General features: G+C 45.4%; 1 protein-coding gene across 2 annotated transcripts in view; it reads left to right on the top strand.

Moving 5' to 3' along the window:
• Window positions 1-635: 635 nt before the first annotated feature.
• EBF2 (EBF transcription factor 2) overlaps window positions 636-22,862 on the top strand; it is a 265,985-nt gene continuing 243,758 nt past the window's right edge. The window contains exons 1-6 of one of the 2 annotated variants that reach the window (XM_081171701.1): window positions 636-1,384; window positions 7,490-7,646; window positions 9,088-9,151; window positions 11,242-11,297; window positions 11,610-11,683; window positions 20,560-20,628. In XM_081171701.1, the coding sequence (XP_081027827.1) occupies window positions 1,254-1,384; window positions 7,490-7,646; window positions 9,088-9,151; window positions 11,242-11,297; window positions 11,610-11,683; window positions 20,560-20,628 (551 nt within the window). In that variant the 5' untranslated portion in view covers window positions 636-1,253. The remainder of the gene's footprint in view (window positions 1,385-7,489; window positions 7,647-9,087; window positions 9,152-11,241; window positions 11,298-11,609; window positions 11,684-20,559; window positions 20,629-22,862) is intronic. The other variant, XM_081171700.1, reaches the window with a different exon arrangement.

The raw sequence follows: 22,862 nt of genomic DNA, 5'->3' as shown, positions 1-22,862 counted from the left end.
TTTGGAAGATGGATCGAGATGTATGGCTGGATCGCCTCTTCATCCCCACCTCAAGCACCCCCCAACAAACTGAGAATTTAAAAGAAGTATTTCGCTGCCCCATCCTATGCATATCTACTCAGAAATAAGCCGCTGCTTTCAAAGGGACTTGCTACCGAGTAAGCGTGTCAGACTGGGAGTCCTACCCCTACTCACAGATAGCACATTGCTGGGATCTCTTTCCCTCTTCAAAGTCCTTCCTGTTTCCCACCAGACGCGTGAAACGATCTATATGACACAGCAACAGCAACACATTCTTAATTAATTAATTTATTACTACTACTACACTATAAAATGGAACACGGGGGAAAAATGGGACGGCGCTCGGTGGAGGAAGAGTAACATTTGCGGTCCTCTTCTTCCAGAACCAGAGGTTAACAAGCCGCATACAAAGTATTTGGTAAGCAACTCGGAAAGGCGCCCCGCCTACCAGTTGTTGTTGTTTTAATTCCGCGCTCCTTGTCCGCCGCCGCCGCTGCCCGCGTGTATCAGTTTGGAGACCGAGTCTCCCCTTCTCGTCCAATGGGGCGACACCATGCAAATAGCGGCGCCTTATTTGGCAGCGCGCTCCGCCCCTTTTCCTAGGACGTTCTCTCCCGGCGCTGGAACCCATTCATGGGGAACTGGGCACCGAAAACCAGCCGCGCTTTGCGGGTTCAGAGGCTGCAATCAGACTCTCCTTAGCTGCGCCGCGTCCTTTTCTTTCCCCATTGATCCCCAGCTGCTTTTCTTTTCTTTTTCTCCTCCCTCCCCGCCCACTTTCCTTCCCCTTCCTCTTTTTCCTCGTGGATTAGGGAGCCGTCAAGGCGACCCGGGTGTTTCCGCCGAGCAGGTGATCCCTGAGGCTGAGCAAGGACCGTGCTGTCCCGCGTTCTCCTCTCCGGCGGGGCTTCTTCGGAAGATGATCGCCAGCCTCGGAAGGGGCTGATCAGCGCAGCAGCAACAACTTCGATCTGCGAGAAGCGAGAGAGGGACGGGAAACTCGCGCAGCACCCCCGCCACCACTCCTTTATTCCTTTTCTCCTCTTAAAGTGTCCGAGCAGCAGCAGCAGCCCAGGTCCTCCTTAAAGACGGAAGGAGCCGCTCAGGCCAACTTCTTGGGATTTCTGCGTCTCCTCGTTTTGAAGTTTCAGCTTCGTCCGGAAAGGGGAGCGCGCGTTGCGGGGGTGGGGGACACCGTTGTTTTGGTTTGTGTTTTGGAATAAACTTCTCCAATGTTTGGGATCCAAGATACTTTAGGAAGAGGACCCATCCTGAAAGACAAGGTGCTGGGCTCGGAGATGGATCCTGTCCGGTCCTGGGTCAGGAATGTCGGCGTGGTGGACGCGAACGTCGCCGCTCAAAGGTAAGTGGACCAAACCCTGAGTCTTGAAAAAGAAAAAAAAGTGATGATGATCGCGACGATTATTTCCTTTGCTCCTCGTAGTTCTCTCCAAATAACCCGTTAACGATCCGCAGTGACTCGGGAACCGCGGGAGGCTCTTGCTGTGATCCCGGCGATTCCACTTTATTTATTTACGTTTTAATGCACTCGTGATAACCAGGACCAGCTGGGGAGATCCCGCGTGCTCCAAAGTTACGGCCTTTCCCCTGGTGGGGGCAGAATCAGTGTAATACCTTTTTTGCGAGGGTGGGAGTCGCTTTAACTGTGAAATCCCAGCGATGTTTTACCGGAAAGCAAGTGCCATTGAGTTTTGGGGACTTTGTTCCAAGGAAGTCTTCGGCTCCTCCGAAAGGAAGATGAACTGAGCTTCAGGGGTTTACTTCCGAGTACTTTAGCGGCTTACTTACATCCCAAGGATCGTGCTGTTAGCCCCCACCCCACCCCCTGCTTAAGGAACAGGCACCATGGGACATGTTTGCGGACACTTATAGGGATGCTGTTCTGTTCTTCTGCAGTTTAAATGCTGTTAGGTGATTTTAGGCTGCAATCCTGCCACCGCCACAACCAGGATGCTTTTCCGCCAGCAGACAGGAGGACCATTGATGCAGGCGGTGAATCCACCGTTCTGCTCTTCCCTGGCCCCAATTCAGATAGCGCTGCTGGACTTAGGGCGCTCATTATGCACCACCCCAACTTTAGGTGAGAATGTGCATTGCTTCCTTTACTTCAGTGAGGTGAGCTAGCCCCACGCTTAATGGGCGGAGTGGGGGCCCTAGACCTCTGACCCCAAAACCTTGCCCTGTCGCCATCGCAGTTCATACACTCAGGAGGTTCGTCTGCAATCACCTTTCAGCATAAGCCCCTGAAGGATGGAGGAACTTGCAGATGTTGATGCAGAGCATCTTCTCCAGGTTCTCCCAGCCTGGAGCTGCATGACTCAGTTTAAGTAAAAAACAACCACACCGCCTTTTAAATGTACGCCACACTTCAAAGCCCGGATGCTAAAATGTTACGGGGGTGGGGGAGAGGGGCGCTTTGCACCCCACTTTACAGCGCAATTTTAACCATGTCTACTCAAAAGCAGATTTCAGTGGGGCTTGCTCTGAAGTAATTTGGGGCAGGATTGCAGGCTTAAAATGTCGGGGGCGGGCGACAGGGTTGCAAGCAAATCTAATGACCCAATCTGGAAAAACTAACACTCTGATAGCTACAGTGTAGTTGAGCCAAAGTGAAGCGGATTTAAAGCGAGCAGGGCTGCGATCCTAAACACACATTTTAAAGGGTGCAATCCTAACTCCATTTACCCGAGAGTAAACCCTCTTTGAATTCACTAGTACTTAACTTCTGAGTAGGTAGGGTTAGGGTTGCGCTGTAAATCTAATTGAAGTCGATGGGATTTACTTTGGAGCAAGCAAGCTTAAGATGAGGCGCCATAAATATATAATATATAACTAGGCAGGAAATGACATTCCGGTCAATGGAGCGACAATGGACAATGGAATTGTGATGAGGTGTAAAGATCTGAAGTCGGCTGAAGCTCTACTGAAAGTAAACTCCGCTAAATAATAACAATGCGTATATACCGACGGGAGTTTCAAAGAAATCTGTGTCCTAAAACGGACCATTGATCTCACTTAGCAACCCGCACACTCTGTGCAAGGCCGACCAACTTTTAATTCCGAGTCATGTAACAAATGGGTTTTAAGACCGAGCGGTCCCAAATGCGAAAAGAAGATCCACAGAAGGAAACGTGGAGTAAGGGTGACAGGAGAGAGATCACAATGGATCCCAGGCTTTAAAAGAGCCGCGGATCTTTCGTGGCTTTAAGCCGCGGCCTTCAGGAAGGGAAGCTGACTAAAGCCGAGAGAATCCGGAGGCTTTAAAGCTCCGTTTCCGAAAAGGAAAGTCACCGGCGCAGGAGCAAACTCCATCGGCCAGCTGCGCCAGGCAAATATCCTAGCCCAAACCTAACGGGTGCTTACACAGAAGTAATTTCTGTTGAACTCAGACTTCTCGAAAAGAGTGCTGGAGGAGGATCGCAGCCCGAGGAAGGTCTAAAACTCCTCTCCAAAGACAGAGATCCACCCCGTGTCTCCTTCTGGCGGCTCTTGGCGTTAGGTACCGAGACACCACCAGCTGCTAACTCCTTGCGATAGGTTTGCTTTCTAAGAAAAGCGGGAGAGGATGAAAACCAGCGCGCCGATCATGGAAACACGTCCTTGCAAATAAGTTCCAGCGATTCCAGCAACACCTGCCCGACAAGGAAGACACAGGCTTGAAGTAAGCCGAGACTTTTTTGTTCGCATTGAGGATTTTTCGTGAGGTTGAAGTCGTGGCCTGACAAGACTCTCATGCAAAAGGTGATTGCCGGGAGCAGCTTCCACTGACACCGATCCGTTTAGATCCACCTAGGTAGAGCTTGCGCGTGTGTTCCGAAGACTTTTTAACGCGGCAAACCCGCGCGCGCTTCTTCGCAGGGCGGCCGCCTCTGGAGTTTGACGGGACTTTTTACCTAACGCGCATCAGCGCCAGTCTGCAGGATCACAGCTTTGCTAAGTGGATTTCCTTCCTAAATCAATTTCCCAATAGATCTGGAATCTGCAGAGGGGAAAACCCGAGACGGGTCAGAACGGTGCTGGGCTCTAGGAGTAGGAAAAGTTTCTGTTCCTAGGCAGATGCCAGGATTTTCCGGGCTGAACTGGAAGGCAGGGAGAATTAAGTCTACCCTGCAAGAGAGCGAAAATAAACATCCATCTTCTCTCCAGGGCCGTCGCCTCCCTCTCCTGTGAAGATCGGCTTTCGCTGGGGGAGGTTTCCCCCCTCTGATTGTTCTAACAGGTCTTCCCACCTGGAGGCGCAAAAACAAACAACCGCCCCAAACTTTTCAAACTCCGTTGAGGAAATAAAACTCTGCCGTAATGAAATGAGGAAATAAAACTCTTCTTGTCCTTACGGAGTTAACTAAATTCAATGGAAATGGTTTTTTTTAAAGGGAAATAGAATTTTAAATGCCTTTCCAATGCTCTTAGACGCATGTTTAAATTAACAGGAAGTCCCATTAAACTTTTTGGGATTTATTCGAGGAAGTGAGGTTAGGCAATTAGACTTGCCTAGAAAATAAAGTAGGATTTTTGGATCTTCAAATAGTCGCAAGTGTCTCCCCATTTTCCTCAGTGTTGTGATAGAGCAATCCGGGGTTAATTCGGGGATTTAAAGCGGGGTAAACCAAAATTAATTCTTGGTCTTCAATACATGCTTGGAAAGTTATGTCCCGCCATTTCCTGCCAATGAATAAACAGGCTGCCCCAATCCTGAACAAACTTCCTAGGTCAAAGGGTGTTGCCTGAGCAATTTTTCCTGGAAATAAATCCTTTTGCTTTTAGTGGGAATTATCAGAATTATGTTTTTAAAACGCTGTAGCGTTGACCGTTCTTCAGACCCGACCTTTTGCATATTTACTGGGAAATAAGCCCCACGGAATCTAATGGGGCTTCTCCCCAACGTAAACGGGCCTAGAACAGGTAATCATGAACCGGTAAGACTGCCTGCACCCTCAGACTGCAATACATTTACCTGTGAGCGAATCCCATTAAACCAATGGGACTTGCTTCTGAGCAGGCATGTCTAGGATTGCGAAGTTAACATGGGAGGAAGTCCCAGTGGGATCCGTGAGATTTAGAGTAAACCTTCATAAAACAGGGCAGGAGAGCGAAGCAGGCAGCAGGCCGTAGTCAAAAGTCAGTGCTCAACTCTTATTGTTTTGCACAGTTAACAACGGCAGCGGGGGCTATTTAAAGCGGTAGGGTTTACTCTGGAAGATATGCATAAAATCCGTGCAAGAAGAAAGGGATTCGGAGGGAGGAGGGGGAGTCAAATATACGATCCTATGCAAACTTAACTCCGAGGAACTTACATGTAAGCGAAGAAATGGATTGGATCAAATGAGAATCTATTCCAGTGAAGGCGCCTCGCCTACATCTGCTGAACACGCGCAGGGCCCGGTAGTATTTATCTTCGCTTGTTCACTGGTCAGTGAGCCACCAATCCTAAACGCCTTGACTTTGGAGCCAGCTGGATGGGCCTGCCTTGTCTTGGAAGTTTCGTCCTGTTCAGCGGTCCCTCCTCCGAAAGCGGGGAGGTTGTGAAGGCGACAGGTAGGCGCCTTGTCTCAGATACAATCCACTTCCTGCTCTCACCGCCGCGCGACTCTACCTGAAAGAGTGCAGAGTCCGCTGAAAGCTTTGCGACTTGCTTTTCACTAAATTCGTTGAGAGGATTGGGGCTGCCAAGAGGGCAGTTTTAGACAGCAAAGCGCTTACCTGGCTTGCAAGCCTCCAGCAGGACTAAATTTCCGAATGACCCTGCGCCGGATTGCATTGGCAATTAGGAAATTGCAAATCGTGCCCTTGACACTATCGACGCCCCGGGCTTAAGCGAGCACTTCCTTTCGCAGTTTCTCCGAAATCGATGAACTTTCCCGGTTCAGCGCTACACTGTCCTCCTCCCGCCGCAGCGCCCCTAAGCGATGCGTTTCGAAACGGGGCAGCCATATAGAAGGGGAGGGGAACCCTCTCGCATTGATCACCATCCATTGATCCGAATTGGGTTCTTAACGGAAAGCGCACAGAAGTCGCTTCGCTGTTGTTTAACAAGACAGACCCTTTCCTCACCTCCTCCCGGGACCAGCAACTTGAAAGTAGTCCACTGAGCCTCAGGCGTCGCGGGTTGGCGAGCTGGATCGGGTCTAAAGCGAACAGGGACCTTTGGTGGTTGGGAATGCTTAGACCAAGCTCTTTTGCCCTGGGCTATTTCTCAATGGACCTTGCTTCCTAACAAGACCAGGCTGTTGAGAGGGAGAAATGAACGGATTTGCGTATGTTTGAAGGCTGCTGGCACCCAAGAAACGAAACGGATTCGGAGATTTCCCGGTTCTTCTCTGACCTCCAGCTCCGGAGCTTCTGTTTAGTACTGGTAAATCACCAGGATATCTTTTAAAAACACAAACACCACAACTCCCCCCCCCCAAGTACCCCAAGAATCATTATCCTTCAGCTTTCCCCGAATTAATGATAGAAAATGTTGGCGAAGAAGATGAGAATGAAAGTCACCAGGCGGAGCTGGCCTTACTGTTAGACAGGGGGGAGGCGGCCCGGTCCGTGCAAGAGTTGTTTTGAGGTGGGGTTTTTTTTGGGGGGGGGGGGTTGCAGCGTTAAAGATTAGCAAAAGGAAAACAGCTTGCTTTATTTTAATTCTGATTTATTTTAATTTTGTCTTACATATATTGCAATGATAAAATGTGGAGGATATTCTGCCTCCCAGGCCCGGGAAGCGGAATATTGGTGGGGCCACCTCAAGCCAACCGTGCTAGAATCTGAGGCGGGCTTCTTGCAGGTGAATCGTCTATTGGGGCTCTTTCCCCTGTGCTGCTCCCCGCCCCCGGTCCCCCCCATGCCCACTACCAAGAGTAAATAAATAAAAAGCAACCACATTGTGACACCTTAAAGGCCCTGTCAAATATATCTTGAGGCAGAAACCTTAGAGTCCCCGATCCGTCAGACGCCTGCAATGTTTGCTTTCTTTCTGTCGGGCACATATTAACGGTTAGCAACCGGGCTAAAATAATTTGGAAATAGAAGAGGAGGAGGAGGAAAGAGTTCTTGCATTTGATGAAAAGAACTTTAGCTTTCTGGCCGAAGAAACCTGTTGGTTTTTTAAGTGTCACAAAACTCGTCCGTCTCTCTCTCTCTGTTTGTGACTGAGTATAGCATGCGGAAATGAAAGTAACGGCCGGATCCTATCTGTGTTTGACTCTGAAACTCTCAGTGGCAATCCTGTGCCTGCTTACTGTTGGAAGGAAGTCCCACTGAATTCAGCGAGACTTGCTCCTAGGAAGCGTGTATGGAGGACTGCAAACCAATGTTGAACTCGGATGCGCGCTGCGTTGGGAGGCCCACCGGGCGCAGGCATAGGATCGCGCTCAGCCGCGGCGCCTATTTTACGTCCGTTCACATTTGCTCATTCATTCCACTTCTCTCCCTCCTTTTTCCCCTTTCCTTTCTTCCACAGCGGCGTGGCTTTGTCGCGAGCCCACTTCGAAAAGCAGCCGCCCTCCAACTTGAGAAAGTCAAATTTTTTCCACTTCGTCTTGGCGCTTTACGACCGGCAAGGGCAGCCCGTGGAGATCGAGCGGACGGCGTTTGTGGACTTCGTGGAAAACGACAAAGTAAGGCTTTTATTAGGCTTGATCGCTCTCTCTGAGCCCCCCACCCCATCCCCAAAACCCCTCCACGTCACCCAACTTGTGTCTCGCTCCTTAGTGTTAGCGCAATTTTTTAAAGAGATAAATCAAGCTGAGATGCTACCGACTTCTAAGAAAACGATCGCTAGAATTGGGGCTTATGAAATAGCACTCAGCCGCACCCTCAAGCACCCTCGGATTGCCCTTTAAAAATCAGCAGCAAAAGCAGCTCCTGCTAATTTCTAGGAACTGAATCTTCTTGGCAAGGATTGATTTATCAGTTTCTCCCTGGAGTTAAAAAGGCGCAACCCACTGCCAGGAGGTTCTCCTGCGCAAAGCGCCGATCGAAATACACCTGAGCCCCGCCAGTGCAGCTCCCGTTCATTACTACCAGCTCAAGAGAACTTCCTCTGAGCTGGCCTTGCTGGTCGGTTTCATCTGGGCTCAGAGGCTTGTCAGTTTCGCTTCCTGCAAGTCTTGGAAGCCTTCTTGCAAAGCGGCCCGCGATGCTGCCAGAGTTAAGCACTTCTGCAGCAGGCGCCTAACCTTGTTCGTTCAAAAGTGCGCCGTTGGGTTTACTCTCTCGTAAGCTTGCTTAAGAACTGCACTCTTTGCGCGATTCCCAACAGGACTTAGAAGTCCTTAACTTTGGCGAAGCTGATGCTCCCCGCGGCTACTGGGCATATATGTTTAAAACTAGCGCCCTGCGTTTCGTTTGTCGAGTTATACTGCATATCATTAACCGATGGGATCTTCTCTGGTCCAGTAGGTGACTGCTGACGTAATTTTAAAATAAGATGTTAAGTCCTCCTCCCCCCCTTCCTTCCCAGCACTTCTCTCTGGGCCCTTCTCCTCCTCCCGTCTTGTTCCAGGGAATTTCCAGGTCAAGTGCTGGAAAGACTGAAATGAACCCTCTGCTAAAATTTCTGTCTCCAAAGTCCCATCATCCCGGATCGCCGGTCCAGGAGGCAACATCACGTCTCCATCAGTCGCGGTTTAAAACACACAAACACACATATTTTAGCGAAACTAAACTACACAGGCTATCAGATTTTAGAGGCAAAAATTCCGTCCCGGGTCAAGGCAAGCCGGAAATGTCCGAGCAGCTCTCCGGAGTGCAAAAGTCCTCCGCATCAAATTCTCTTTTTCTGTAGCACTTAAGGAGAAGGGGTGGGGTGGGGTGGGGTGGGCAAATCTTGGGTAACTCTTACTTGGAAGGACAATGGGACTGACTTCCGAGTAAACCACGGATCAGCTCGACCAGCTCAAGAAAAGGCTCATTTGCGCCAGTAAAACACTTTCCTGCTAACCCAGACCCCTACGCACACTTACTTGAACTACGTGGGACTTGCTCCTGAATAAAAATAAATGGGATATTGCGCCGGCAACCCTGTTTGAATCAGTTCTCTCTTTCCCTTCTCGGCAGGAACAAGGCAACGAAAAAACCAATAACGGGACCCACTACAAACTGCAGCTTCTTTACAGTAACGGTGAGTCCCCTCCCTCTGCGGTTCAGAAAGAGCGATGAGAGTATTTGCGGAGCTCCTGTTCTAAAGGGATAATGTCTTGATTAAAGCTAAAATCAGAAATTTTACCCCCACCTCCATGTTGAAGTCAGTCCGAAAGAGAAATAACTGACACTGGTATGAATGCTGGTCCCAGTTCTGCCACAGGTAAATACGATTGACAGGTCAGTAATGGTTTCAAAAACCTCAAAAACTCATATGACCAGAAAAGGCAACAAGGGACCAAAACCCGATGCACATATTCAATGGGAAACTGCTTCTTTTAATTCATTTGTTAAAAAATTGAAAAAATAATAATTCACCTCCAGTAAATAGGTTTGGTAGGTCTCATTTCATTTCTTTTTTTAAACTACTGAAGCCTGTTTAATCTGGAGTAGCAGCAGGGCGAAATAGAGATGCACATGCTCATTGAGACTAGTGCCTATTTCAATCCAGTTTTGAAGCTTCCTTCACCAAAACAAATCCCCAGAATTCTCCATGGCCGAGGTGGGGGAGTGTCCAGCACTCCAGCCACTGGACCACACTGGCTCTCAATAGATAGTGAAATAAAATGGCTAGCACATTTGTAAAACTAAGCAGGATCTGGTATGGTTTCAAATTGGGTGGGGGACTGAGTGTTGAGAATTCCTGCACAGCAGGGGGTGGACTAGATGACCCTCAGGGGTCCCTTCCAACTCCACAATTCTTTAAAAGACTGGCCGTTGCATAAAGTACATTGGGCTGGTGTTGTGAATAAGTGTGATAAGCTGTTCTGTTCAATTAACTCCTTTTGAGGTTGCAAAGAAATGTTCATGTTAGGCCACCACTCCGTTCACAGCATAGGTTGCCCAGTCCACTGGGGTGTGTGTGTGTGTGTGTGCACAACACTTGCCTGTTCCTGGGCACCAGCAGCCCCCGCCCCACCACTCATTTCGGCAGCTTTACTAGATAAGAGAGAAGAGAATGTATACTAGTGCTGCACCTTCAGTTTCTTGAAAGTTTTCTTCCTTTGCAAAAATGGCTTCCATTTTTTATTTTTTGCCTCATTTTCAGGGAACATTCAAATTTTGGTTGGGTCAGCATTTTTATGTTACCTTATTGTTGTGAGGTGGCCAGAGGTGGCACACCCATACGTCTGGAATTTCCCAGACATATGCAGAATACTGCAGTTGGAAGTGGTGTCTCTAAAATATCTGGAAAAATCTGGACGTATGGCAACCCAAGTTGGGAGTGTTGTTCGGGGTGATTTTCCTTAAAAATAGCTCCAAAACTTCAGGTTTTTTTTGTTTTGCAAATTTGTTTGAAATATGGCAACCCTCACATATATTCCTTTCCACTAAACCTTCCCCCCCCCCCAGCAGTTTGCAGACTTGCAGGCTCAAGGGAGGAGTTGCCACATGATGTCTCGCTCTGGCCTTTAATTCAAGCATAGGAAGGCTACAGGGTATAGACCACTGGTGAGATGATTAGTAGTGTGAAAGAAAAGATACAGTACTCTTTCTTCTTCTTCTTCTTCTTCTTCTTCTTCTTCTTCTTCTTCTTCTTCTTCTTCTTCTTCTTCTTCTTCTGCGATCACTCATAGCCGAGTAAGATTGTCTTCCCTAAACACGGTTTTAACAATGCAAGCACACCTTGGACACTTAAAAAGGGAAGTAGGCATTCCACTCATTAGAATGTCACTGAAATTTTCTCTCCCCTTGGATAATTTTCAAATGCAATTTCATTTCTCATTAATAGAAGGGGAATGGCCAGGGGGTGGAGGAAAATGTAAGAGCAATTTTCAACTCAGCACCAATGAATATATCGATCTGGATCTGTTTGGATCAGAAGAGGGATCAAGTGAGGATGGAGGAATGACTTTAGAGCAGGAGTGGGGAATTGGTGGCCCTCCAGATGTTGCTGGGGACTTGAACTCTCATTTGCTAGCATGGCCAATGGCCAGGGATGCTGGGCATTGCAGGCCGCCATCATTCTGAGGGCCACAGGTTCCCCATGCCTGATTTAATGACTTGGGGAAATGATCCTTTGGAATTGTCTTATTTTTATTCTATCATGTTCTTCAATGTTCCCTGTAGGTGTCAGAACTGAACAAGATCTCTTCGTTCGGCTCATTGACTCAGTCACAAAACAGGTAAGATCAAGCAAATTGTCTGTCTCCTGCCCTTTAATTTCCCTACCCACTTGAATTTCTTCCTAATCAAAGCTATGTCTGTAGCATTCTAATCAAGTGTTGGTGTTTCTCATATCCAAACTATTTCTAGTGAGATTTTTTTAATGCATAGATTGCCTGCTATGTGAAAAAAAATACTTTCAATAATCAGACCTGCTTTTCTCCCTTTCTTTTTAAAAAAATCAATTAACATAATACTACTACTAATACATGCTGCTGCTACTACTACTACTGCTAATTCCCATCTCTCAATGCTTGTTCACATTTCTATAGCCTATCGCCTATGAAGGACAAAACAAGAATCCAGAAATGTGCAGAGTTTTACTCACCCATGAAGTTATGTGCAGGTAAGACAGCTTCCGTTATTTATGTGTCTGCAGCCACCTTGCAGAAGCTAAGCAGGTCTGGGTCTGCTCAGTGACAGAACCCATGAACCCCATGTATTCTACTTTAAACTCAATAATGGAAGAAAGGCAGAATATCAATGTATTAAAATAAAGCAACCCCTTTTCATTGGTGCGATGTGTGATTTGCACAATGAAAGGGGTGAAAAGTTTGCATTATTTGTGAAAAGATACTGATCATATAAGTCCAAAATGAATTTTTAACCTGTGATCTTCCAGTTGCTATAGAACAACAGCTCCTATCACCCCGACTTCTTGGCCCTGCTGGCTGGGGCTGATGGGATGATAGGAGCTGTAGTCCACCTGGGAGACCTCAGGTTCCCTCTTCCTGGGCTTCAGGCAGGTTCTCCAGCTCCAGCCCACTCAGCCTTATCTGAAGATAGTGGGATCTGAATGTAGAATCTTTCCCATGAAAACGTGTTCTTTACCATTCAGCATCCATGGACTGTGCTGTGGACTCTATGGAAATAAACTTACGTAGGAAAGTTGTGGAAGTGAGCTCAGTGGGACTTACATTTAGGATTGGACTGAAATGTTCTTCCTGAGCTTCCCCCTCCCTTGCCCCTTGCTCCAGTGTATAGGTTAGCATCACAGACATAACCAGGATTTTTGCGGTGGGCAGGACTTGGGGGGGCAGGTAGTTAAGTATTTCTATTGTTTACTTGATCTGGGGGGGGGGTAACTGCCCCCCTGCCCCCTTGGCTATGCCCATGGTTAGCATGCTCCACTTCATGCATTAAAAGTGTGGATATTCCTGGATGCACACTTGCAGAGAAATGAGTATGTATATCTTACCTATCTGGTAACTTTTAACCTGCTTTCTAGTCCCCCTTTTCATTTTTGCTGCAACTTTTAAGTAATTCATCAATTAGCTTTGATTAAATTAAATTGAAAATGTGTGTGTGTGTGTGTGTGCCAGCAGATTAACTGGGTAGCAGGTATTTAATTTTTTTATAAAAATTCTGCAATACAATTACTTAATGAAATCTGAGGGTTGCAGGCACCATATCAGAAGAAGCATTCCATCCTTGGGGTGGGGTAGGAAGATTGCATCTTCTAAGCAGGTTTACACTGTAACACAGGTATGCATGATCTAAAATCAATTTCCTCTTCAAGCATGAGTTTGTTTATTTGTTTATTCATATGCAAATGTACACAGCTTTAATACAGCAAATATGATGAACTGATTCATGGCATAATCTTATCTGTACATACTTGGACATTAAACTCGCTGTGTTCAGTGGGGCTTATTCCATACTATGTGCATTTAAGATGGCAGCATATGATTTCTTTAACTGGGTGAAAGTCCTAGTTGGCACATGACAGTGCAAATTGGCAGTGATCTTTATGTTAAAGCTGCAATCCTATGCACACTTCCCTGTTAGTAAAAGTACAATGGCTGTACCCAGTGTTAGTCTTGCTCAGAGAAGACCTGATGTAATTGATGGACCTAGCTAACTTGGGTTCATCAAATTAAGTCAGTTTATTCCGAGTGGAACTTAGCTGGATACATCCCAATGAAACTTACTTCTGAGTAAAAATGCATATTCTTTGAGTGAAGTTGGTCGATGGTATTTTCTTCAGCTGAGAAACATGAGACCAATCTTGATCTTAGTCTGACTCCATTGTCCAAGGGTTTCAGGTTTTTTTAGTCTAGCAGTGCTTGACCATATGTGTTTTCTCTAGTACTTAAAACTGCTAGGTGTTGTGCAAAAATTAAAATTAAAGAGGGCCCTTACAATTTTTCTCTAGATTCTAAAGAGATCACAAGTGATCTCAATACGTCTATGTTATTTCAAATGCTGAAATGCTTTTTCTTTCTATTTAAGCCCCCCCCCCAAATCACATGAATTCTGTTGAAAGTTGTGTTCATGTTCTTCATAATCAGAAAGCTGGTATATCAGTGAAATTGTGGAAACAATGCATCCAAAAGGATAACAGTGGCTTTGTATGTGTGAAAACAATAGGAATTGTTGCATGCGTTTTCTCCATGTTGGTCTTCAAATATTTTTCATTATGGACATGCACAAGCATGTTTATTTTGGAAAGTGCCATAGCTCAGTGGTGGGACATTATTTTGCAAGCAGAAAATCCCAGGTTCAGTTCCTGGCATCTCCAGGTAGGATTAGGCAAGTCCCCTGTCTGAAACCCTGGAAAGCCAGTTAGTCAGTAAACAGTAGGCGGTTTAGAGATACATAGGCAAATGGTCTAACTCTTATGTCTCTAAGTCTGTGTGCTCTTTATCAGACCATGTGGCTGTAAGCAAGTCTGAATATGAAGGCTGTATTTTTGTCAGTCTTATGCTATTGATAAATGTTTAACAAAGTACAGAGGGGCGGTTCTTAACTGAAAGAAGTTTACAATCTAAAATCCTCCAAGCAGAAGACAGATGTAATTGTTCTTGTGTTCTCTCTCTCTCTCTCTCTCTCTCTCTCTCTCTCTCTCTCTCTCTCTCTCTCACACACACACACACACACACACACCACATTGTGTACTATCTTGCTTGGCAAAGACTTGGAAACTTTAAAAGCTTGCCACAGTCTTGTGTCACTTTGGTTGATCCTAATGAAAGTATTTCCTAACTTTGGTTTTGAGGTTTAAAACTGTGCCAGGATTGTGTTCATGGCATGGTATTAATATCTGGGCATGATCAGTGCACATAAAATTCTTAGGATAGCAGTACAAGAATGTTCCTTTGTGCAAGGAGAAATCCTCGCACTGACAAAATGTTCACTTTAGTGCTACATTGAGTACAACCCAAAGTGCATCAAATTTATATGTGCTAAATACAGTTGACACAATCCAGCCACAATGGAGCACATTTAACTCACATTGATTTTAAGGGAAGAGTTAAGCATGTGTTTAAATCCCTTCTACTGAAATAAATTGGATTTAAAGGCAATTAAGTTTTGCTAGGTCATACCAAGTAAAAGTAAGCCAAGTTTCATTAGCTAAATATGCTTGGTCCTCACAAATATGGGAGGGGGAGGTAATTTTATACCAAATTTAGTGACAGAGTTCAACTTGACATTAATATGACGTTATAATTAATTGTTCATTATCTCAAGCACAGTGTTCCATTTTGTGGGACAAAACTCATGCTTAATTTGTGTGACTGTGCGGGTAAACATAGCATCTTTTTGTGTGAAATCTTTTTCCTTATCAGAGAATAACACTGTATTCTGGTCATCAGTTAGGAATGAGATGTTCAGTGTGTACTTTACTTTTGGACTTCAAAAGAAGTTTTACAAATAGGAAAGCATTGCCTGTGAAATGCTTTAACACAAGCATGATTACATAAGAAAAAGGGGGTAATCTGACATTTTATAGATTCTTCTCGCAAGGGTTATAACATATCATAAATGGAGGCTAGCGTTTTCCCCACATTGCCATATCACTGCTCATATATTACATGAATATGCAGGCAGAACTTTGGGCTCTTATGCCTTGGCTTATACATCAAATGCTTTGTATTAATTGTGATGGCAAAAAAGGCTCTCTGGTTATAAAATAATTATTTGTTAACATGTAACCACCTTGCTTGATAGATTAACTGAGGAAGAATGAGAATTCTCTGATGTCCTTTCAATGTAATGCGTGGATTAGTGAACCAAATCAAGAGCTATCTATAAAAACCTTAATCGGGTAATTTGAGCAGAAGTCTTTATGTAGACATAACTTTTATAAATTGGATTTTTTAAAACAGAAAACAACAAAATGAGCATAAGGATGTATTTCACGTGGAATAAGGTTTGATATAACCTATTGAAGCTTAGTTAATTTTGACACTTTTATTTTAAGCCCAATAATCAGATCTCACTGTGAGCTGCTTAAGAAGCAGCATCAATTTTTAAAGCTCCTAGTTTAGCCTGCATTAGTAACAGTATATCAAAATTTAATGTACTGTACTAGCCTTGCCGTTCAAGTGGATGCCCATTGTCTTTGAGTGACAGGCCTTGCTTTTCAGCCTCAGTCAGAAGATAAACATCTTTCTGGTTTGTCATATGGAACTGCACGACTATTCAGCTCAAATGCAGACAAGTGTATCCAGCATCCCCTACATCTTTCTCCGAGTGACAGATGCGAGCTTAGCAGGGATGTTGTCTAAATATTTATGCAGATGCAATGATGTGTCACTGGTAGAAGAAGGGGAAATCTCTGTTTCACAATAATTAGTGTACTTGTTTAGTACTTGGAGGGTGGAGTCAAGCTGTTGGTGTTGACACCTTAAAATCTTTAAAGTGTGCTCTGTGAAGCTTCATTGATTTAAATGAAACTTCTACAGAATATAGTTCCGATGGGAGAAGTTAGAAACATAAGCCATCGATCCTCTTAGCTGAATACAAACGTATGCAAAATCTTTGCTCATATGATGGATAAAAATAAGGCATTTCCCCTCCTGGAATAATCCCGCCTCCCCACTCCCCAGTCTTGCCAACTATTCACTAAGAGGAAAACTGTTTTGTTTTGCTGTTGCCAGAAAGCCCCAGTGCCCTTGATGCTCAGGGGGGTGAAAAGGTATTATAATGTGAACAGAAGTAGTCTCAGGGCCTACAGCTGGCTAATAACAGAGTTGCATTGAGTGCAAGCGAGACCCACAGCTGTGACTTTCGCCACAAGGCCCAGACTAGACAGCAGCAGACATAATCAGCTGAGCCAGGCGGCCAGTGAGCCTAGGTCTTTATCGGCCAGATGGTGTGAATTTAGACACTTTTGTTATGCAATGCCAGGGAGGAGTTGGGGAGAAGAAAACAAAACAAAGGCCACCATGCTGGGTGCTTATTTGAGTTTGAAATTAGAGACAGATTTTTTTTTTCTTTTTGGTGAAAGTTGAGGGCTGAATTTTAAAACCATTTTGGAAGGGGGAGGGGAAAGACATAAGCCCTTCTTTGAAATGGGCAGCTTTCTGGGGCATCCAGTTTCTTCCAAGGCTAAGTTTCATCTAGAGCGCTGTTTGTGTGTATGTCCCCAGCATGCAACTATCCTCGCTATTGATGTGCTAAACTAGATGTCACACTAGTCCTATAGTTAAGAAGAATATATATTTTAGAAGTAAATAGAAGGTGTTTTGTGTGTGTGAGAGAGAATGAGAGTGTCTCATCTGGGTTGGGACCCTGGTGGAATAGGAGTATTTTTCCTTTGCCTCAGTACCAGTTGCAAGCAGCCCTCCCATGCCAGCTGTTTGCATTAGGGTGGCTGCATGTACATCACTATAAAAGGAAAAATGCATCAACCCACACACCCCAAAAAGGAGGCAACAGGGAAACAGACATTCATGTATTGATTTATATGCATAGGCATGCATTTAGAAAGCTTTCTGCAATTTAAAACCAAAACGCAATACACCTCAGACAGTGACCTAGTGTGTTTTCTGGGTGCTAACTATGGACCGACAACTTTCATGCTCAAATTCTGCTCTCTTATTGTTCCTTATCTCTCAACTGGGATTGGGCCCGACATGCTTTCAAATAAAAGACTCCTTCAAAGAGAGGACTGTCCACTGTAAAGTAGGACACTCCCCCCCCCCCGGTTGCATTGACAGGAAAGCTCCCATTGGAACCACTCATCTTTTTAAAACAGGAGGTATTTTGCAATATGGGGACTCTTGCACCCCAAACAACATATGGCTACTTGCTAGCCCAAATTGATTTTGCCTGATTTTGCGAGTTCCACAAGTGATGTTAATGCCTTTTAAAAATCAACAGTTATGCTGCCCAGTTTTCCATTTCTTGGCTTAGAAATATGAGTCTCCAAGTAGGACGTGGAACAAAATGTTGCAGTGTGAAAGAGTGCTACTGTTCAGGGTTCCAACCAGCCAGTTCTGCTCTTTGCAAGGTGTGGGGAACCTTTGACCCTTCAAATATAACTCCCATGAGCCTCAGCAAGCAATAGATGATGAGAGTTGCAGTTCAGAAACATCTGGAGGGCCAAAGTTCCCCACACCTGCTTGTTGTCATTCATGTGTGGATAGCTCAGTTGGTTGAGCATAAGACTCCTACAGTAATCTCAGGGTTGTGGGTTCAAGCCCCAGCTTGGGCAAACGATTCTTGCATTGCAGGGGGTTGGACCAAATGGTGTTTGTGGTCCCTTCCAATTCTACGATTCTGCAATTCCATTAGGGACGTGGGTGATGCTGTGGGTTAATCCACAGAGCCTAGGACTTGCTGATCAGAAGGTCAGAGGTTCGAATCCCCGTGATGGGGTGAGCTCCCGTTGCTCAGTCCCTGCTCCTGCCAACCTAGCAGTTCGAAAGCATGTCAAAGTGCAAGTAGATAAATAGGTCCCACTCCAGTGGGAAGGTAAACGGTGTTTCCGTGCGCTGCTCTGGTTTGCCAGAAGTGGCTTAGTCGTCCTGGCCACATGACCCGGAAGCTGTACGCCGGCTCCCTCGGCCAATAAAGCGAGATGAGCGCCGCAACCCCAGAGTCGGTCACGACTGGACCTAATGGTCAGGGGTCCCTTTACCTTTTACAATTCCATTCCTCTTCCTCCTAACTTCCTGCTTCTGTCCACCCCACCCAACAATCGTAGGTCAGCATTCCATGCTGCAGAAAGGTTTCAGTTCTCATTCCACCCCTGCATTTTGAGGCCATTACAGTTCTTTCTTGTCACATACACAGTAGCAGCTCATTGGAATAGGTGGGGCAGAAAGCAAGGAGGCCAACAGTAGGGGGTCAGAGCAAAGGGTTCATGAATATCAAGCCAATGATAGGTGGAGCCAACAAATTCTGGTTTTGTCCCCACCCACTTTCTTACTGCATTCTAGAATGGCAATGTCAAGATTGAGGAGAAAGAGGAAACTGATGGACATTGCTACTCGCTAAACTCGTTGTGAAGAATGAGGTGGTGGGGCCTGGCTGAGGACACCCTGAGTTGGGAAGGCAGTGTCCCACTTGCCCCAATGGACTAGCCTCCACTGCTTTACCACTATGCATATTGAAACCTACAGTGTGTGGTGGGGGAGCCATTTAGAGTGGAGAAGCAGTGGCAGGACTCTCCTACTGCCCTGCTCTACCCCCAATTGTTTTGCTTGTTCAAGAGAAGAGTTGGTGAAACTTCCCCAGCACTGAGTTTCAGCTTGCAGTAACCCTTTCTCAGGCTGATTGGAATGAGAGGCATTTTTGCTTTTCAGAATATTCCTTCTGAGTACGGTGCACTGATGCCAGCAAACTTTCTTTCTTCCAAAAGTTCCCATTGCAAGCAAATGAGACAGATGCCTTTCACTTTGCATCTGGATTCTCTTAGTGTGCTTTGCTTGATCATGTGGTTTACCACAAGGGGCAGAGGATCATAGACCAGGAACATACATACACCTTCACCCGCTTCTAGCCCCAACTGATCCTATTGACTGCAGACCCCAAAATATTAAATGTCTTATGCTAGCACAGGAACACAGAAAGCTGTCATATCAATTGAGATCATTCAGTATTTCAGCACTCCCTACAGCCTGAGGGCTGCATTCTGTTCTGGGGAAGCTTTGAGGGGCCAGGGATGAGCAGGGCCAAAGGTAGCAGTGGCTGGGGCAATTCAGTTCATGAGAGCCAGTGTGGTGTAGTGGTTAGAGCATTAGACTAGGATTTGGGAGACCAGGGTTCAAATCCCCACTCAGCCATGACCTTAGGCCAGTCACTCACTCTTAGCTTAACCCATGTCACAAAGTTGTTGTGAGGATAAAATGGGGAGGAGAGAACTATATCACTCCACCTTGAGCTCCTTGGAGGAAAGGTGGCAGATAGCAATAACTAAATAAATCTTACCTTTTTACAGTAGGTTTGTTCGCACACATTCTCTTCTCTGTCTTAAGCCCAGATGAGCAAGAGGCTTTGTCAGAATTCAGTGATATATTCCAGCCAGTCAAAAACACTCAAATCTTCTTAAAGCTTCTGTGCCAGGTTCTTGATATTCCCATCCAGTTTTTTGCAGTTTCAGACAGAAAACAAAAAGGATCCTCAAGCTTCCGTTAGGCCACCATTCATGCTTCGCAGTTGTGTCCAGCTTGCTGGGCTACACTTGTGCAAGCTGCCCTGTGGGGTACACCCTGCCCGCCACTTTGTGGCTGCAATTTAGTTACATTGTGCTTGATTTCATCTGAGACTCTAAAAATATACATGCAACCTAACTATTTATATGCTTGAAAGTGGATCAAAATTTTATTGCACATTCAGCAGACATATAAAGTTATAATATTTTACCAGTGGGAAATGAGCCAACCACTAAATGGCATTAAAAATTACTTGAAGGCCTGGGCTGTTGTGTATTTATCATGACATTATTAAAAAGTTGGGAAGGTGCAATCGCAAGGCTGGCCCCGGGTTTGAGAGGGGCTCTGGTGTGGACTGGAGACGGTGGGGAGCTATTTCCCACAATGACCTAGAAACAGTGGTTGCTTCTGCCTGACTGGAATGTGTCTTTGAACTCTGATAATGCCTCTTGCTTGCCTGGAAGGAGGACAAAGCAAGACATGTGAGGGAATGTAGAAACTAGCCTACTGTGCAGAGGTAAATTTGGCATTTATTATTCCACCCACATTTGCTTTTGGTCCTGTCTACCATTGGCATGTGACTCCCAGAACGTTGTCCCAAAAGGAATGTAACCATCATGCCGTGAAAAGTTTCCCACTCTGGGCTCAGATGTTTGGAGAAGGCAGGGCAGTGTATGATGAAGACAAGGAGAAGGAGGAGAAGGAGCAAGGGGAGGCAGGAGCATGGCAGTGGGGGCCCCAACAGAAGGTGGGGCCCAATGATACCTGCCTCTGGTGCCCACCTTGGTTATACTTAGTGAATTATGATCCCTTTTTGTTTGTTTCCTTCGTTCTCCAGCCGTTGTTGTGAAAAGAAAAGCTGTGGAAACCGCAATGAGACTCCTTCAGACCCTGTGATCATCGACAGGTAGGAAATAAAAGTTAAGTTTTAAAAAAGCAATAAAAACAAAGAGCAAGGTTTTTTTATCATGTGCAACTGGATGAGGTGGAGAATCTTGATGCAAGTATCTGCTTGACAGTTGATGTTAGTGCTGTACTATTTTTTGGGGGGGGGAAGACTCAAAATTTCTTGGCCTTCTTTGATGGAATGTCTGTTCTTAAAAAAATATAATGTCTTCTGTTTGCTTATCTAAGCTTGGCTAAGTCTTCATTGTGTGGCAGCATGCTTGATGTTGTCTGTTTGGTGAGGGATGGGCTCCTGCTGGATACGTAGAACAGAGATAGCATTTCAGGTCCCGCTTGCTGCTTCATTAACATTCCTTTATAAAATAATGATGTTGCAGGCACATTCTTGTGGAAAAAGCATTAGCCAAGTTTGAAATGCCTGGCATTGGAATTACTATAAACTTTTCTGCAGATCGTTGCATTTCCACATTTGCTTTGTCTCAAGAGTTGTTTCTTTCTGAGCCAGAGTCAAAAAGCGTTCCCTTTTGTATCCTGATTGCAATGAAAAATTGGTAGCAAACAGGGTTTGAAGTTGGCTGATATATTGGTGGTGAAATTAACAGTCACTTTTTGGGAAGAGAATGAGCTCATGAAGTTTGATAAGCTTGTGTGTGTGTGTGTCTGGTGGTGCCTGTTGCTTTGGAGGTCTTGTATATGGTTGAAAGAGACACTCTGTGCATCAATATAGATCATTAAGTTGAGTATGACCACTGTAGGTGGAAGCTGTTAGAAGTGTATGTGTGTGTCGTGGACTGAACCCCTCAACACAACACAGACAATCACCCACATGAATGCATTTATTGCAATTTTCCTGAAATTACTCATGTTGCTCCAGAGGACAATGTTTGGAAATTGCAAGGAAGCAGAATTCAGCTACATGTTGAGTTAAGGGCTATTTGGCAATAAAACAGACTGCCTCAGGAGGTGGTGGCTTCTCCTTTTCTGAAGGTATGTAATGCAGCTAGCCCTGCCATTAGACAAAGTGAGGCAACTGCATCAGGCGGCAGTTGCTGGAGGGCAGCAGTGGCAGCATCCTGGCTGTTCCTCATAAACCTCATGCCACCAGTCACCTGCCTCTGTGTAAACTAATCTGCTGCCTCAGATGCAATGGATGATGCTCATCACTGTCCTCTGTTCCTAGTGCTGAAGTTAGATTCAGCTACTAGTCCAGTTGGCTTCTGTGCATGAAAAAGGAAGGGGCTGCCATCTAGTCCTCCGCCTCAGGCAGAACAATGTATTGGACCTGTTCTGGAATTTAAGCAGAGGTTAAGCAGAGGTTAGCTACCTGTGAAGCATGCTGCGAAAGTAAGAGTCCTGCCCTGTGCAGGGCATGCCCTATGACCTTCAAGTTCCCATCTGTTGTTGGGCTACTTAAGTACAGCAAATGTCATGTATTATTATTATTATTATTAGTTGTTGTTTGTTGTTGTGAGTAGACTGATGGTTCACAATGTGATCTGGAACATCTCTATTACTTCTCTATTACTTTTCTTTCTCCTCTGAAACAATACAAGAGTTGGAAGCAGGTATGTGTGTGTTTTACATGTACAGTATGTATGTATGTATGTATGTATGTATGTGATAAGTTAAAAGGATACAGTTTCATTTCCTTCAGACATACTGGTGAGCAAAATTACATGATTGCAAAGTTCTGTTCTGCAAGGTGGAGGGCAAGGGTGGCCTGTTCTGTTTCAGTGTCTTACCACAGTCACATGGCTGCAGCTTATGGCGAGATCTCATGGATCTCTTGAAAGAATTTGTGGAAGTCTCATGAGCTCTCACTGGAAGCCATTGCCACTGCACAAGCCTGGCGGCAGCAGGGGTGGACAGCATGCCTGCAGAGGCACTTCCTGCAAGATTCTGCCACCTGAGGCAGGCTCCTTCTCTCCGCCTCATGGGCCTCAGTGAAGGGAATGGTTGGCCATGACTTAAGACTTTTAAATAAATCGTATAGCACAGCCCTATACAAGTCTATTCATAAGTAAGTCCCACTGAACTCAACGGACCTTACTCCCAGGTAGCTGGCTATAGAATTGCAGCCCTCGTCTATTAATTGTATGAGATTTATTAATTGTTTAAGTTGGCATGAATTTTGCTCATTAATAAGGAAATAATTTTGAAGGGGGAAAATAAAATTTGTTTGATTTGTTTCTGGACGATAAATGTTAGTTGCATTAGGAACTGTCTTAGAAGCAT

Source organism: Podarcis bocagei, assembly GCF_964188305.1.
Source record: "Podarcis bocagei genome assembly, chromosome: 15".
Classification (NCBI taxonomy): Eukaryota; Metazoa; Chordata; class Lepidosauria; order Squamata; family Lacertidae; genus Podarcis; species Podarcis bocagei.
This window is presented reverse-complemented; position numbering and strand designations above follow the sequence as displayed.